This window comes from Colias croceus, chromosome 7 (genome assembly GCF_905220415.1).
Source record: "Colias croceus chromosome 7, ilColCroc2.1".
In the NCBI taxonomy this organism is placed as follows: Eukaryota; Metazoa; Arthropoda; class Insecta; order Lepidoptera; family Pieridae; genus Colias; species Colias croceus.
Genome location: NC_059543.1, coordinates 9,784,690 through 9,803,306, shown reverse-complemented (window position 1 = coordinate 9,803,306; position 18,617 = coordinate 9,784,690). Strand labels below are relative to the sequence as shown.

The window sequence follows — 18,617 nt, the reverse complement described above, 5'->3', positions numbered from 1 at the left end:
AGGCTAAGAAGCCTGCGGCGCAGTCTCGCAAAAAGCGACACAAGCTCCACGTTCCCTCTTCCTCGGCTGTCGTCCTGACCCTTCAGCCGGGAGCGGAGGAGCGTGGCATAACCTATGCCAAGATCATGATGGAGGCGCGGCGTGGGATCGATCTTGGGGAGATCGGCATTGGTGCGATGCGCTTTAAGTGTGGTGTTACCGGTGCCAGGATATTGGAGATACCTGGTGCTTCCAGCACAAAGGAAGCGGATGCTCTAGCCACCAAATTGCGGGAGGTATTAGGCGAGGATAATGTGAAGGTGACCAGGCCAGTGAAGTGCGCAGAGTTGCGAATTACTGGCCTGGATGACTCGGCCTCTGCTGAAGACATTGCGGTCGCGGTCTCACACGCAGGGGAGTGTTCCGTCGAGCACGTAAAGTGTGGTGCTCTGCGTTCTGGCCCGCGGGGTGCAATGTCAGCCTGGGTGAGCTGTCCAGTGACCGCGGCGAAGAAGTTGGCGCAGGTGGGGCACGTTCTGGTGGGGTGGGTTTCCGCAAAGGTCTCATTAATCGAGCAGAAGCCCCTACGCTGCTTCCGCTGCCAGGAGCTAGGCCATGTAAGTGCTACGTGCTCATCACTCGCGGATCGGAGTACCATTTGTTTCCGCTGCGGTGAAATGGGCCACAAAGCGGGTGAATGCTCTGCTACCACTGCTCACTGCGCCCTTTGTGCAGAAGCAAAGCGACCAGCAGAACATCGACTTGGAAGCTTAGCCTGTAAGGCCCCCAAGCCAAAAAAAGGCGGAATGCGGAAGCAAGATGGCGCTCGGGTTCCATCACGCTCTGCTCTGGTGCCTGCTGAGGTGCCGCAAACGGAGGCAGCTATGGAAACGCAGTAATGGCCCCACTGCGTTTCCTACAGGCCAATATTAACCACTGTGCTAGGTCCCAGGATCTTTTACTCCAAAGCCTGGCAGAGTGGGAGATTGATGTGGCGATTGTGTCTGAGCCGTACAATGTTCCCGCCTGGGATAACTGGGCGGGTGATCTGGATAGCGTGGTGACACTAGTTGCACAAGGCGGTACACAAATAGAGCGAGTGGTCAGGCGACGGGGCTGCGTATCAGCGGTAATTAACGGATACACCGTCGTGGGGGTGTATTTCTCGCCAAATCGCTGTCTCGCTGATTTCGAGGAGTTCCTCGTCGTGTTGAGAGATATGATCGACCTCGCGCAGCCAATGTCTGTTCTCCTGGCCGGGGACTTCAACGCCAAGTCCGTGTCTTGGGGTTGCCGGGCAGGTGACGCGCGAGGTACTCTGCTTGCAGACTGGGCGGTCGCCTCTGGGTTAACACTTATTAACCGCGGAACAGAGCTGACATGCGTGCGACAGAGGGGTGGCTCTATTGTAGATATCACCTTCGCGAGCCCTGCTCTCGCTCGTTGTATTCAGGACTGGAGGGTTCTGGTGGACGTGGAGACGCTTTCGGATCACCGCTACATCCGGTTCAGCGTCTCCATGCCCTCGACGGCTCACAGTCGATTCCCCACTGGTGAACGCCGTCCGCGCTGGGCGCTTGGAAGCCTAGATAGGGAGCTTCTCATTGAAGCTGCCATAGTGCAAGCCTGGCTCCCGACGCCGCAGGGTGACGGTGTTGATGTGGAGGAGGAGGCCACTTGGCTTGCCGATGCAATGGCGCAAATCTGCGACGCGAGCATGCGGAGAGTGCGGTCAGTTCCGCGAAGGCGACAAATGTACTGGTGGTCCGCCGATATCACCCAGCTACGCGCTTCTTGCGTAGCTGCGAGGCGGGCGTACACCAGGCATAGACGCCGTAGACGGCGTGACGAAGAGGAGGAGGCGCGGTTATACGCCGTCTACAGAGACTGTATCGTGTCTCTCCAGGGCGCGATAGGCACAGCAAAAACTCGCGCATGGGAGGAGATGCTAGAGGGTTTGAACCATGAACCCTGGGGTCGGCCTTACAAGAGGGTGAGGCAAAAGCTTCGCCCTTGGGCCCCGCCCCTATCTCAAACTCTGGAGCCTCGATTTCTGGAGCAGGTGGTGACGTCCCTGTTTCCGAATCGGGGAAGACATTCTCCCCCGCCGATGGTATCCACAATGACTGTGCAGGAGGATTATGCTGATGAAAATGTCCCGGTGGTCACGCGTGACGAGCTTGCAGTGGCAGTGGAGCGGCTCAAAGCAAAAAAGACCGCCCCCGGCCCTGATGGTATCCCAGGGCGGGCTTGGGTACTGGCGCTAGAGTCACTTGGACCCAGGGTGGAACAGCTCTTCACAGAATGCCTTCAACAGGGCCAATTTCCCCGGAGGTGGAAGACCGGGAATTTGGTCCTGTTGCAGAAGGACGGACGCCCGCGCGATTCGCCCTCGGCTTACAGGCCGATCGTGCTGCTCGATGAGGTGAGCAAGCTCTTTGAGCGCGTTTTCGCAGCTCGCCTCATCGACCACCTGGAGGGAGTGGGGCCGGACCTGAGCGAAAACCAGTTTGGATTCCACCGGGGACGGTCCACCATTGATGCGATCGCTGCGCTGCGTGAACTCGCAGACAATGTGGCTGATGAAGGTGGAGTGCTTTTGGCGGTGTCTCTTGACATCGCCAACGCTTTTAACACGCTACCATGGAGTTGCGTAATTGAGGCGCTCCGCTATCACAATGTGCCCGAGTACATGGTGCGATTGCTGCAGTCCTACCTATCAGAGAGGGCTGTGGTGTACCCCACACGCCGTGGATGGATGGAAAAGGAAATGTCGTGCGGTGTTCCACAGGGCTCGGTTCTTGGGCCTCTCCTGTGGAACATCGGTTACGACTGGGTCCTGCGCGCCACTTATCTCCCGGGTGTAAGCGTGCTTTGCTATGCGGATGACACCCTGGTGACTACGCGTGGGGCCTCGTATAGAGACGCGGCCCTCCTTGCGACCGCTGGTGTGGCGGAAGTTGTGCGCCGCATTAGAAGACTTGGTCTAGAGGTGGCCCTGGACAAGTCAGAGGCGATTTTGTTTCGTGGCCGTCGAAGGGCGCAGGCTGCTGGATCAGCAATCCAGGTGGGCGGTGCGTCCATCAGCGTTGGTCCCACGTTGCGCTATCTGGGCATCGTGTTGGACAGCAGCTGGACATTGATGTCGCAGAAGGAGGAGGCAGAGCGGGTCCGCGAGAGAAACCCTTCCTCGGATCCGATTCGGCGTCGTCGTCCTATTGGGCGTCGTCGCCGTGTCGCGGCCGCTTTACACGGTCGCGACCTGCCTCCCTGATGATGGACACCGGATGGTGGAACGGGGATATAATCCATCATCCGGTGCGGAGAGGCGGCGTGAGAAGTGTTCCACTCACGCCGCCCCCCTAGGAAGGTAGACCTGGCGGCCTCCCGCCACATTCGCGTTGGGCCTGGAGATAGGCTGCCGCTGACGGGTCTGCGGACGCGGTTCTACCGAATACCCGCGGCCCCGTCTATAAAGCGGCACGGCGGAACACAGTGGAGTTTAGTCGGTAGGTCCCTGCACTCAGCAGGGTGAGTCCGACATAACCCAGGGCTCTTTCCCCGAGTGCCCTGGGTATGCTTAAATGCATTCTCCACTATATAAAAAAAAAAAAAAAAAAAAAAAAAATACTAATATTATAAAGCTGAAGAGTTTGTTTGATTGTTTGAACGCGCTAATCTCGAGAACAAGTGGTCTGTTGTTGTTGATTTTTTAGTATTAGATAGCTCATTTATCGATGAAGCCTATCTATATATTATCATCAACAGGAGTGAAGCCACGGGGTTGAAACCGCGCGGAGCAGCTAGTTACATGATATTTGAGTTGATGATTCATCGAGGTTAATTTGAGGTATCAGTCTCGTATAAACCACTTGAGTAAACCACAGCCATTAGTACAATATAACCTTAGTATTCATTTATGCGTAGATTTCGATTAGTTGTGTATGTCAACTTATGCGAATAATAATGAATCACCAAAACATGTTGCTTAGCTAAGATGACTCGTGATTGTGTGGACGGCCCTAACACGTCGGCTATTTTTTAACGATTTTGTGCATTTACGATGCGATGTGCGATGTGTGTGATTCTTATGCAGAGAAAAATATGTAAAAGGGGCAATGGGGCAGAACAACATCTCAGCTATTGAATGGATATTGATCGACTTTTAACTCAATTTCACATGAATCTTCATCAGCTTAGAATGGCCAAATATGTCTTCAATTACCATAAATAATTTTTAACTAAGTACATCAAATTGGCATAACGTAATTTAATAGTAGGTACTAGGTACCTATTTATATTTATTAAATTTAATGTAACTTGGTGAATTGCACTATCAAGTATCAAAATTGGTATGTATTTAAAGGCAGATATCAGTGAAATATAATCTGGCTGTGCTGTCAAAATATTTATCCATGTATCTATGATAATTGGCTCTTAGAACTTCTAAGTGGGATTTGGCAGTACAGTGGGTACCTAGTACCTACTAAGGTCTATTCTACTTCTATCTCTTTAAAATACGTATCGAACTACAAACAAGGCTATGAATTTTATACAATATAAAAATAAGTTAATTTTTATGACGAAATTCATCGTTAAAGAAATAACTTGAAAAATATCCTAAAAGTTAATCCCTTGGTAACTGTTTCGACGGTATTCTGAATGTGTATTAAATGAAGATTGTCGGGTACCTATTTAATAATGTAAAAAATAACCATAAATATGTTTTAATTTAAACATAAACGTTATAAGAAGACGAAGATCAAAGAACTTTAAATTGAGTCAAAGCCATATCTTATTTGTCAATTTATCAATTAATTAAATCTTTAGAATCTCATACGTATAAAATACTAGGTATCTATCTCGAATAATATTATTGAAACTTAAACGATAATTAATATACTTACACAGGGACATTTCGGAGAGTCACTTCATTCGAACCAAAGCGCTAACTAAATTCCGAAACAACTAACTAACGTCTGCGTTCGACTATGTTTCTATTACTTCACGTCCCCATTTGTGACACTGACCAACTTAGACATGAATTTCCATCTTTAAACATAATGAACGAACAAACTTGCATCTTAGAGACGTCTTCAAACTTCATTACTTGCCTCAACTTTGTCGGATTTCCCTTAACAATGTCGGTTTATTATTTTCAATAGCAGTTCTCTATTATGTTTAATACAGATGTAAACAAAGTAAAGTTTTGTATTCATTGGATTTTAATCAATCTAAATTAGCAATTTTGGATCAGTTTAAATTATTTCTGTAATGGTGAAATTTAGTACCTACCTATAATAGGTACTTACATTTTACATTAGATTTTTCAATAAATATAGAATACTGTTATAATTTACAATAACAGTTACTTATATTAGGACCCAGTTGATTTGGCAGATGTACAATTTAGTTTCAAACGTATTTTCGGAGCAGTAATGTTTAGGTTGACTAATTTGACCACAATCATCAAACTCAATGGAGGCGAGCTAAGGGCTAGAAGATATTATAGTGCACTTGTAAATGCAATTCAAAGCACTATTCCATCACTTCCATAGTCCGAAGGGACGGATGATGTAACACTAAGGACCGACAGATTTAAGTGCTCTTCGACGCACAGGGTATTATAACATCAGACTGCAAGCTGCTTAGGTTATTTCGTTACAAATATATCTATGCTAATATTGCGGCTTTTCTCAAAACGTGTACCCTCGATTGAACCATGTGTAATTGAACATGTCACCCACATAACAATACAAACACGGAAGAGACCTATACCTATACTATATATTATGTACTTTGTATATAATATGTATACCTAATTGTGTGCCTAATAATTAATAGTAAACCTCGAATAGCCGTCATTTCCATAACGTAATCAATTTATCACAGTAAGTTTGGTTGTTTATTGTAATTTCCTGATTGTTCATTTCACGTTTCGAGTGATAATCCCCTCATAATATACGCAGAATCCAATCATCCTTATTGTACTGAAATGAAAAATAATGCTGATTCTGTAGTGTTTGTTGACGACTAATATTTATCTAGTGTATTAATGATATAAACCACATTATGTGGTGTCTGTTAGTTCACATTTTACATAGATATAGAATGTAGAGTCGATATAAAGTGGAATATGCATGGATTGAATAAACCTTTTAACAATAGAATATAATATACCTATATGTACATTAGTAGCTCTATACTTTACCATACAATTAGCTACATTGTATTTCAAAATTCAACGGGTTCCATAATACTATAGTTTGTGCTAATTGTGTAAATTGTGTATAAGTCGTATACTATAGTATACGACTTTAACGCAATATTGAAAGTCAATGTATCCATCAAAAGACCGGCTAAATAAACTTAAAGAGCCAAAAGGAGCTTGCTACCAATTCATTTACATTGCAAATTCTCTAATCGGTCCGGCTATTTACATCGAAAGGAAAAGGAACTCGGAAGCCTGCGGTGAACTTCACCAAATTACCATAATATTCATATACAAGCACCAGTTCACAATTGCCTCTTGTTTTCTTCTAATATATATTAAAAAAATTAATCGACAAATTGTGTTAGCAAGCGCAAAACTCCAGAACGGCTGAACCGATATCGTTAATGATCGTTAATTCTTTTTTTATAATATTCCCTGAAGTACAAGGATGGTTCTTATGGAGAGCAAACCATGGGCGAAGCCGGGGCGGACCGCTAGTATTTTATAAAGAACGCGGACCGGATACAATTAGCTTCCATAAGCAATAAAAGAGGAAGGACCAAGTCAATTTTTATAACACTAGTCTCCGTATTTTTTTCACATAAGTACATTTAATTAGACAGATTACATATCCTTCTGGTAAATTTATCTTTATGATGAATAGAAACCTAAACTCGTTGCGTAGTAATAAGAATGATCCGATAAATACACGAGCAGAGGGTGACATTATTATATACTACTAATTCATAAGCATAGAAGACGTAATAATCTCAAGTATACTCAATAGCAATAAGCCAAGCATATTACTACTACCCCAAATGAACCTTCTCAACGAAGAAATCTTAAGTGGATTCAATCTATAAGAATTTGTTATTCAATAAAACCAATTCAGTGTCTTATTAGGGTATACATATGAACACGGCTCATATAACATGCTTGATGGGGATGAGGGCCACAGCAATAAATTAAATATGATGACGGGTCTAATGGTCCGTACTTGTATCTACTTTAAAAGTTTACAAAAAGCTTCCCTAAGGAACATGATTGAGTGCTGTTTTTGAACATGATTTAATTTGTATTGTAATGATGTATATTTATATATATTAATACTGCTTATGTATGTAGTTAATAGCAATGTACATACGATGAAACCCCTCAGTGTTTTAACTTTTGAACTTCACATATATTTCCATTAAATATACCCTTTTCAAGTTTTATTTTCATGACAAAAGCTAGCTTTCAGGGTATCTTTTTTTGGCATATAAATTATCAAAAGCGTAACAATTCTTTGTTACGCACAGACGGACTGGGTTACCTCCTCGTTCATTTAAGTGTATTTTGAATTTTCGTTTATTTCTAAAATGTTTGCAACTACCAGACTCCTTTATGACTGTCTGACTTTCATTAGATTGTAAAAAAATCTTAAGTTTTAACTTTAAATAAAGAACTCATTATCATCATTATTTAATAAAAAAAACAGTATACAAACATTGCAATCGTTCAACGATAGCAATTTGTGGCAAAACATGAATGACGCTGAGGTTTTGTGGTACGAACTACGAAGGTGAGCAGCCATATAAAACCCGGGGTAACACGATAAGCGACGGATGCTCCATCTACCAGAGACAATAGAGAAAATCCACCATTCTGTCACGTTCACGAAAACACGCGTCATTCATCAATATACAGCCCGTCACTATTTCGACGTACGCCAATTTTTCTGATTCCACACTTATATATTTCAACATGCAACATACAATACATTCGTTCCATTTGAATGCAGAGAAACACATACTTATAGCTAAAAAAACCATTTGTAATGGTGAAAATGTATGACTTTATATTGCTCAATCAACAATAAATAAAAGAAGCTATTTGGCTTAAGTTTATCTAGGCTGCCCTTACCATTCCTTTTGTCGCTTTTGAATAACCGCACAATAAAGAATATTGTATATAATAACGGGCATTATAGGAATAAACGGGATTGATCATAGCAACATAGGTTCGCTAGCTGTAGGTATTTGTTGAATAAATGAGTTTTCTTTTCATTCTTTATATTTATATCGGACACACTTTTATTTTGTAATCTAAAGGACACACTATGTGGATATTATCTTTGTATCAATACACGTTGAATACACCATTAATAAATTTATATAAATTGTTGAAAATTTTCAGTACAATGTCAACAAGCATACCCAGCTTATTTCAATGGATATAAATAATTAACTGTGTGAGTTAATTTTACTTTACTTTAATTAAATAAAGTTACGAATGTTCCTTCTATAGGAACCGGTAAGTTTTCTTAATGATAGGTAGGTAGTAGTAGACAAGTAATGCAAGCAGCAGCGTTTCAAGTTCATCAAAAGCATCAATAGAGTCATTATACCTAGCTGTTATAAATCGTTGAATGGTAATATAATATTAGGTACGTAGTACGTACCTTCAGTAAATGTGGTCCTCAATACATTATTACAATAGTGTAATCAGTTAAATTATAGTATCACATTAAGCATTATTAAAATACTTAATGTGATACTATAATTTAACTGATTTAGTTCGAGCTAGTCCCACTTAAATTAATGTAGTCTATATACATTTTTAATCACATTTCAACTTGACAAAGCCTAAATATTAAAGAGACATTTCATTACCGCCAAGGTCTCATTGTTTCGAAATAATTATTAACTAACTAGCTTACGCCCGCGACTACGTCCGCGCGGATGTCGGTCTTCGCGTGGATGGTTATTTCTCCATTTTGAGTACCTCTGTCAATAACATCTTATAAATATCTATTGGACCCAATTTCCAAATACGGCTAGGCCTATAATAATACGCAACGTGTGTTCGCGGTTCTACGGAACAACGTCTATGGATAAAACTGAAAAATTAAGATTAATTTTTTTCTACGTATTTTTCCAGGATAAAAAGTATCCTATTTTACGCCCAGGATAATAAGGTATAATTATACCAAGTTTCATCGAAATCGAACCGCTAGTTTTCACGTGATGCCTTCACATACAGACAGACAGACAGACAGACAGACAAAAAATTTTTTAATCACATATTTGGGTTTGGTATAACACCCCCTGCTATTTATTTTTTCAATATTTTCAATGTACAGAATTGACCCTTCTACAGATTTATTATATGTATAGAAACACAAATCAAAGTGGGATTTCGGCGAATAATGGAATTTTGTGTATGATCAGAGTTTCTTTAATATTTTCTTAGATTAAATACTGCCCTTGTTATTCTTTTTCTCCTTCAATTGAAAGAATAGATTCGGAAATTATTTAGGCGGTACGTCCGTGGGCAAATACACGTACCTAACGCAACTACTTCAAATAGAATATAATATTAGCTAAGACAGAATAATAAAGTAAATGTTTCATCTACATTTAATATATAAATGTTGACATCAAATCATATTTCAATACGAATGAATCTAAAATGATAATCTTTTCATAGCTTGTTGTGAAGTAATAAAATTTCTAATTAATTAACGTGTTCACACTTATAAAATGTAATAATTTATAATGTGTTTATTTTTAAGTGTAAAATGCTGCGTGTTAACCCAAGAGGAAACAGTGTCAAGAGCTTACTTAAGCTGTGACTAAATTAATCCAAAAGTATGTAGACTATCTACATATAAAATAAATATAATTTCAGGAGAGTATTCAACTTATATACGGGTGCGAGACACTCAAAGTTTAAATAATCTATACTAAATACTAATATTATAAATCTGAAGACTTTGTTTGTTTGTTTCTTTGAACGCGCTAATCTCAGGAACTACTGGTCCGATTTGAAAAATTCTTTCGGGGTTAGATAGCCAACTAAGACCAACAGGAGCAAAGCAATGCGGGTAAAACCGTAGGGCACAGCTAAAACATTTAACTTAATAAATTATTTCCTAAAATTCAGTTCCAGACACGGCTTTGTAAGGTGTCAATGAATACAACAGTAAGTTGTCATATGTATCCTGTGAAAACTACTGCTACCTCGAAACAAAATCCTTCCCAATTGAATACACATAACTTTGAAACACAATAACTTCATTGTACCTCCTGCTTTTGCGCAAAACGAAACGTATTTCACTTTTTGTTAAGAATTGAAACAATGTTTTACAAAACTTTTGTATTAATGTATTCAAAGCGGCAATGAGTAACTTCTCATTTTACTTACCCATTATAAACAATTATCATTTGAATTTGTGCGTATAAATTAAATACATAATTTTATAATTCAAAACCCTGTATGAATATTATGTCCTACAGAGTATCTGTATATAAATTAAATTAAACATAAAATATTATGGTAGAGTATCATCGATAATGAGTTGATGAATGTATTGAATGTCTTAAGTTTATTCAACTAACATCTTAGCAACTAACCATAAAGACTTGATTTGATATATCGATTTTAAATATGCAATAAATTCCAACGTCCCTTTTTGAATACGAGTGACGAGTCCTTGGCACGCCTTTGCAATGACAATTTCAAACTTTAAAAATACGTTAGTCTATATTTTACGATCGTCTGAAGCGATGATTCACGGGCGGAATACTAAATCCACTAACTTGATACGGAACAGCGCCCGCATCCAGATGCCTATATTAAATTCCACACCTATTGTTATTTGTCTCCCAGAAACGCAGGAAACGGTGACAGGATGTTTTTTCACACCTTCAATGAAATTAGGCACGTTTAGGAAGATTTGGTATTCAAAGTCTGTAGTGTTTAAATTGCTTTTTCGGGTAACTAAATGGTGAAGACCGGAGGTTCATAATGACGAAGACGGTAGGTACTTACGTATACTTGCAGATGCATATTATCAGAATATTTGCAGTATTTTAATAGTTTTATAAATTTGTGTGGCAGAGATTAATCCTACAAACATACAATCCATAAAAATCTGTCCGAACTGTCACAAATTATAATTAAGATAGTTAGCCCGATTTTGTTTTATGTTGTTCATGGTAGCGTTAATTAACTGTTCAGATGAACCACTTGGCAAACGAAGATAAAGCAAAATAAAGTGACACTTCATACACATAACTAGAGGATGTAAAATATACACATGTATCATTCCGGTATATTATGTAGCTTATTAGTTATACGATACTCACTCGTAAAAAAGTGCGTTTGATCTTTCGGGTAAAATGTCTTAAGGAAATGAAGCTTATATTGCTTCCAAAGGACGTTTAACGAGAAGGGGTTCATAAATAAAAGATTTAAGATATTATTGACTCTTGCATGATGATATCGAACATGTTCATTGGTTACTCGAACTCAAACTTGTTGCTTTAGTGTAAGTACGAGAGCATTTACTAAACTTTTACAAACCGTGTGGCAATAGTTTTTTACCTCAATCGACGTTATAATATATAAATACTGATTAATTTAATTAATATCCGATTTCCCTTTAGGTGATCAAGGAAAAGTAATTCAATCATTAATAATTTCAAATATTTTGTTTTAAATAAACTTAGAGTCACCTTAGAGTGAATAGGTATACGATTTTTAAATAATTTCATGCGAAAATAATAACAATCTAACTGCACGGTCATACGGTATAAAGACCGTAATTTAATTTAGATTACTGAGGAAATTCAAGCTCGAAATCTCTTCGAGAAGAGTTATTAAATTTTTGGGAATTTAAAACACAATACTTCACGCTGGATCACAATTTAATTGCGAATACCACGACGAATTCACGAAACAATTTTCATTAAACAAAAATTTTTCAACCGTTATGTTCTTTTAATTAGACCGAATTTGTAAAGATAACGCGATTTTTAAATAAATCGAGCATTATTTAAACGTCCAAGTTAGAAACAATAAGTCATACAACTTGAGTTGAAATTAAATTAAAGCGTCCGTTATTGATGAAGGGAGCCGTTGTCCATACTAATAAATTTGTGGAAACGGTAACGTGATAGGATTGCCTTCCAGAATTGAATATTCATTTTACAATTAAGGTAATAAACTTATAAAAATGAATGATAATTATATTAAGGTGTTGTAGTACAACGTGAAGGCTTTCAAAAATCAGTAGGTATACGGTATGTACGTACCTATGAGCTATAAGTATCTACTTTTTAGTTTTACTTTATTTTTACCACTTTAAAATTAAAATACAAGTGTTATCTACGTTTTTGAAACTACACCAAATACCTACATTTTCCACTAACATTAACAAATTATTATTTTAAATATCCCAATGTGTGAATATTTTACCTTATTAAATCTTCTCCAATAAACATAAGTGAGAAACACCATATCTCAGCAGATACCGTGGGCAGGAGCCGCTCATAATTTAACTTGGTATAAAGTCCTTAGCAAAGCGGATGCGACCATTTGAGACAGCTCAATTAGCCGCAGGGAACTTAGTGTGCAAATAATACATGCGTAAATATATTATTATTGTTCTTAACACCGAAAGGAAGAAAAATTGTCAGCTTCATTGCCTCTTTTTACTGGTTCAATACGTTTACTCGCCTGAAGACATATTGATTAAGTAAATGAACAGGGAATTAACTGAACTATTGATTTATGTTACTACCTAATAAACATCATACAAAGCTCGAATACATTTTTTAATAAATAATTTAATATTCATATCACACGTATAGGGGAGGAGTACCTATACCAAGTGACCTTGGTGACAAGACGGAAGGAGGTGTCGGACGCATGTGTAAATTTAAACTTTTGAGTATATAATTAGATACATAATACGTTGAAACGATCTGGAAGAATATTATAATTGGGCACATAGAGTATTTGGCAAATAGGTAATGAGAATTATAAAGAAATTAAGTCATCATGATAATAGTTCGTATAATTTTATAAAAAAAAACTTCAGTGAAAAAATTGCAAACATTAATCCCAACATTGAGACCTTTTATATTTAAAGTAATATGGGATAGGATAAATGTGAGAGTTAATCCGCAATTTTGTCCGTTTGATACGCCTTCACGGTCTGAGTACCGTACCAGTCTTTTCCGAATATTTAACAAGCTTTTAAAAACAAAAAACGAGCCAGCAATTTCGTCCATGTCATTTTAATAACTGAGACAATCTCACCGTTACTCAATTAATCCGTATTAATGCCAGAAAATAATGTATTTTCTTTATTTTAAAAAGATGTTTACATAATATAGTAATTCAAAACAAGATTGTCAAAATTAATTACCTACTCCAAAAAATCTTACCAATATTAGGTAGGCTTTTTTATATCTGTATTCTTATCGTTTAAGAATTTACCAGTAAGGTAGAGTACAAACATTTTCTTAACCGATTGCAATTTTTATCGCTACTTTAAAGTATCATTACTTACAGAAGTTGAAATCAGATTTTATTCAAAATGGCAATTCTAGTAATTCTAAATAGTTCAACTGTTCCTCCATGACTGAATATTAATCTGCAATTTAATCATTATTTTCTTCTGGATATTTCTGTACTGTAATATTATAGACTAACAAGAAGTTTTCTAGGAAAATTTAATTATATGATTAGAATCACTACTAAAAAAATATTTTATTCTGTTGCTCAATATTTTATATCAACATTGTTCTAACGATTCAACATCCAAGTACCTTTTATAACAAAGAATCGTAAGCTACCACAATCCACTAGAAATCTGAGTTAAGAATTTGTAGAGCGTACGCCAAAAATAAAAACATTTTCAACCCTTTTTAACTCTTTATTATTTCTTTTTAACCCGAAAGACGCTCTCTGATACAATATTTTGACGGTTTCCATTTTGTAACGAGCGTTGTTTTTGTGAGTGCAAGGTAGGGTTTAATTTGAAGTGTTCGCGAAGGGGAGACACGTATGATACACTTTTAACTCATCGTGCAACGATGCGAATAATTACAAAACATGTGATGGTACATGGTATTGCACTACAGTTGCAAAATGTACCTACCTACTATATCATATGTAAAAGGTAATAATTTACTACTGAATTGCATATGTCAAATTTTATGATGATAGAGATAAAAAGCTCAATCGTTCACTTTTAAAATCCTGGTGCACTGCACCCGCGGATGAAGCCCTGGTCTTTATGTGACACTTTTCTGATGCGATGCCAACTCATTACTGCCAAAGATCTGCATAGAGCCACAATAGAGCCGTAGATTTTGCAAATATGTATGTACTTCATAATTATTAGGGTATTTTACGATAACATACGTAATCGAATGGTTGATATCTAGCCTTAACCTCTTATGTTTCAGATATTACCTCAATAAAAAGGTCTAGGTCGACCACCAATGTGGTCTTTAAAGGACCCGATCTAGTAGACCGCAGTAAGTTAATCTGAGGTAGAATTAAAATGTATAAATATTAAACAAAGACCAGCGCTCAAGAACACAACAATTTATTTCTCAGGTGTTACTTGCTTTTCATTAAATTGCTTCGAAATGAATCCGATTCAGGGCATGATTAGGTTATCATAAATTATGCAATTGTAAAGAAAATTCATCAAGGAAATAGATGACCAATAAGAGTCATCTATTTCCTTGATGAATTTCTGTCTGTATTCGGAATAATCCGACATCCACTCTATTATTGTATTCTAGGAATTCGTCAAAGCGCGTCTTGAAAATTATGTTAATTTTGTAAGAGACCATTTCAGTTTAAAGTCAATGAATTTGAAACACAAAGGTAACTTTATCATATTACCTTGCACAAGCTGGGAATATTTTATATTTGTTACATCTCCTATAGTCTATTATCGTATTAGTTATTAATTTTCTTCCGTATTCATCACGCGTATTGCAATGAATAACAGAAAATGATGAATGGCCAGATGCAGGATATCTGACACCTTCGTATCATATCTCATCAATGGAAGTAATATTCATCCAATTGTCTTTTCTGACGATTACCTTCTCGTGTAATGTCTGTCATTGTGTTTAATAGTTCTTGGCGAGTAGGTACATGCAGCTATTATTTCGTACAAAACCGTAGAGCAGAACAGGGATAACCTAAACCAAACCAACCGAATAATTTTGACCCAAATTTTCTCTGGCAAACAATGCAATTCTCCAGCAATTTGGTGTTCGTTTAATGACGTATTTTTCTCCTGTGAAACTATGGAAAAAGGAAATCAATATATAAAACTCAAGAATAATCATTAGTGTAGAGAAATGGTGCGACGATTTCAAAAATACTTCAGACTCTACATGCAAGTACGCGATAATTGTTGATCCTAAACTATTTGAATTATAACATCCGTCACTGTTCTAAAGTATTAGTTGAAAGAAAGGTTGATAACAGGTCAAAGCGCGTAGGAATGTACCCATTAGCATAGACGGCTGTTCCTATGTGAGTCATACGTAACATCGGCCACTAGCGCCTCCTAACAGGATAAGTATTAACGTAATCTTATTAGAGCCGCAAGGGCAGGCTGTATTTTTACCGCAAATGCACTGCAGGGGATTACAGAACATGTAATCAATGTCTATCAAGGATTTTGGTTGAGTATAATTGATACTGATACGTGAAGGTTTTGGAATATTTTTTAAATTTTACCCGATCGTAGGTGTGACACTGTAAAAGTTAGGAGAGCCTGTGTAAGGCACCTATAAGTGGCTCTATTATTTATTCTATTTTGTATAAAAATACACTTCTTGTATAATAATGTAATAGAAAGCTTATTAACGATACTTTTAATAAATTTTTAGCCTATCTGTACATTTAGTAATTTTTTTCCCCCAATTTTTGTAATGACTCTATCTATCTAAACTATCGTAACTAAGCTTTTACTAATATCCTTTTAAAGTTTAATAGATTAATTTATATAAATACAGTATACACGTTTACTACTTTTATTGCGCGATAAAAGCAGGCTTATAATAACATAAACGCTAACCAAAACTAGTTTTAAAAGTATGCAGACGCTTAGAATGACGTCTTACAAACTTTTCCCAATATCACTGCATCAGCCGACAGGCATTTTAGCGAGTTACACCAAACTTTAAAAGTTCGTGCAACTTTACAAAGAACGTTCGTAGTGTTCTATTTAATTTATCGAAAGTTCACTCGTACCTGCGACAGATCTGCGTCTTCGCTAAGTTTCTCAGAGATGGTCGGCTTCCTTTCGGCAGCCACAGAGCATGCGAGCATAACAAACAATAACACGTGTCGTCCACCCATTTTTATAGCATCCTGATTCACAAATTCACTGAACACTCGCGAGTTTCATCTGCGGGAGGTATGAAAGGCGCACGTTGTGAGAGCGCACGACAGTAAATGCCGGCTTGTTCGGAGGCAGCGGCGCGATGACGACTGACGTAGATTATGCTCCTTCCCGCTCACGCACGCATTGTGGTCACGCTGGTCACTACCGAATCATGACCATGCTCCATTCAAAATGTAACGTCTCTAACGTATTATTTTTTGATTTTTTTAATAATATGGAACATCGACAACATTAAAGCAAAAGTACCGTATACTGTATGTGGTTAGAGAAATCACATTTAACATAAGCTGCCTTTTTGGAGCTTTTTTCTTAATCTAAATTATTTGAGATTGTACTTATTTGTTTGTTAACAAACAGATACATTATCAAGGATAATATGTTTATAATATACCTAGGTACCTATTCCTTTTATCTCTGAAACATTATTCTTCAATTATAATTACAATAATCCTTATTATTGTATTAACTCTATCATACTTTTCTCTTTCATTGATAAATCGCTCTACCAATCACAAACTACACACATAACAAATGCATGCAAATGCATTTCAGATTAATAATACACAGAATGGGAGCAATCCAATCAATTTTGTTTATGGTTTACAAGCAAACCACTTAACTGATACGACTTTTATCTAGGCTAGGACACCATACTTTATGTTCGTAACCTACGACCTCTTTTATCCACTAAAGTGAAATATATTATGCACTAGCTGACGACTTTGTTTGCATTATATGAGTTTTTTTTTGTTGACAACTTAATTCGATTAAAATCTTTTTGGATCGTCCCCGAAATACGGTCAAAGTATTCGTCATATTCGTATTAATATCTATCTTCTTTTTACTAAATACTTTTTTAAAAGCAAATTTAATAAAAAAGCTGTTATGTTAACATAACAAACATACTTTTTGATTTACTTTTGTTTGTACAGTTAAGCTCTATATTTATCACTAACTGTCGATATTTTTTACATACTGTTGAAGGATGAATAACTTTATAGTTTATAGTTTATACCTGCCCTGTTCAAAGCGGGTCGAGTACATGACGGGAACACCTATGGCCTATTATTGTATTGTTCGTTATCTTAAAATCTTCCCTATTGTATTCACTCTACAGTGACTACACCTTTCGATTGTAAACACTTCTTTTCAAGTCCTACACGAGTATTAATCACTACTTAAATATAATATTATTAAGTTTACTATCAACGGTTGTAGTGTTTTTATACTAAGAGCACTTTTCGAGTAGGTAAGATAACTTTTAATGAATTAGTTTTATTTGATCAACTGAGATTATAGTAGCATGGCAAATAATTAATTAATAAGTACTTAAATAAAGAGGTATTCCGGTTAGAACCTAATTAAATGATTAAAATTTTAATATTTAAATGAATGCCGCGTACCTGAAGGTTGTTTACTTAGCGGAGGTAATTATGTTCGGGTACGTTTTATCTTATACAGGTCCGGACAGCTCATCATCCCAACCGAGCGCATTTATAAATGTAACAAGCAATTTTACTTTAAACTTTCTACGAACCTTCTCCCAACAAAATAGTTTCGTAACTTTTTAAAATTCATCAGATAAATAGGCTATCACGCGTAACTTTTGTCTCAAAGATATTTCGATTTCATTTCGCCTGAGCTTTATTGAAATTTATTTTACGGAACAGGTATTGTGCTTGTAACAATTCGTAATAAAATATGTTGAGTTGAGTTACATATTTGTGAAATCGACACGAGCTCTACAAAATCATTACTGTGACATTAACGTTGTTTTATAATTGTACATTCTATGTATAATGTAACTCTTTGTGAGGTTTTAAAATTTAGGAGGATTGTGACAATACGTTTAAGAAAACCAGTTATGTATTGAAATCTGATACGAATAATATAGAACTTAAATAGTATTTATATCTCTCAAAGACCTTTTTCTTTTTATTCATTGTACATATTAATATGTTACAGTTTCAGAATTTTTATTTTTTAGCTCTACATTGAATGTAATATCAACGATAAGAAAGTACAGTTCAGATAATTAAGCTATTGCATAGCTTCTATCAAAGGCCTTGAGCGTGGGGACCGAATCGAGAAATTCCGGAACGAAAAAACCTCACGCTCCCCAATCCGACGGGCGGAGGTGTGACTTGAAGGCATAGCATGCAATAGCTTTACCGCGGCCGCGGCAGTCCCCGAGTGCCACACATCGTTTTT

At 37.5% G+C, this 18,617-nt stretch overlaps 1 protein-coding gene across 5 annotated transcripts in view; it reads right to left on the bottom strand.

The window, feature by feature from the left end:
• LOC123693037 (fasciclin-1) overlaps window positions 1-16,479 on the bottom strand; it is a 79,290-nt gene extending 62,811 nt beyond the window's left edge. For all 5 annotated transcript variants that reach the window (XM_045637938.1, XM_045637940.1, XM_045637939.1 and 2 more), the window contains exon 1: window positions 16,253-16,479. In XM_045637938.1, coding sequence (XP_045493894.1) covers window positions 16,253-16,360 — 108 coding nt within the window. In that variant the 5' untranslated portion in view covers window positions 16,361-16,479. The remainder of the gene's footprint in view (window positions 1-16,252) is intronic.
• Between the last annotated feature and the right edge of the window lie 2,138 nt (window positions 16,480-18,617).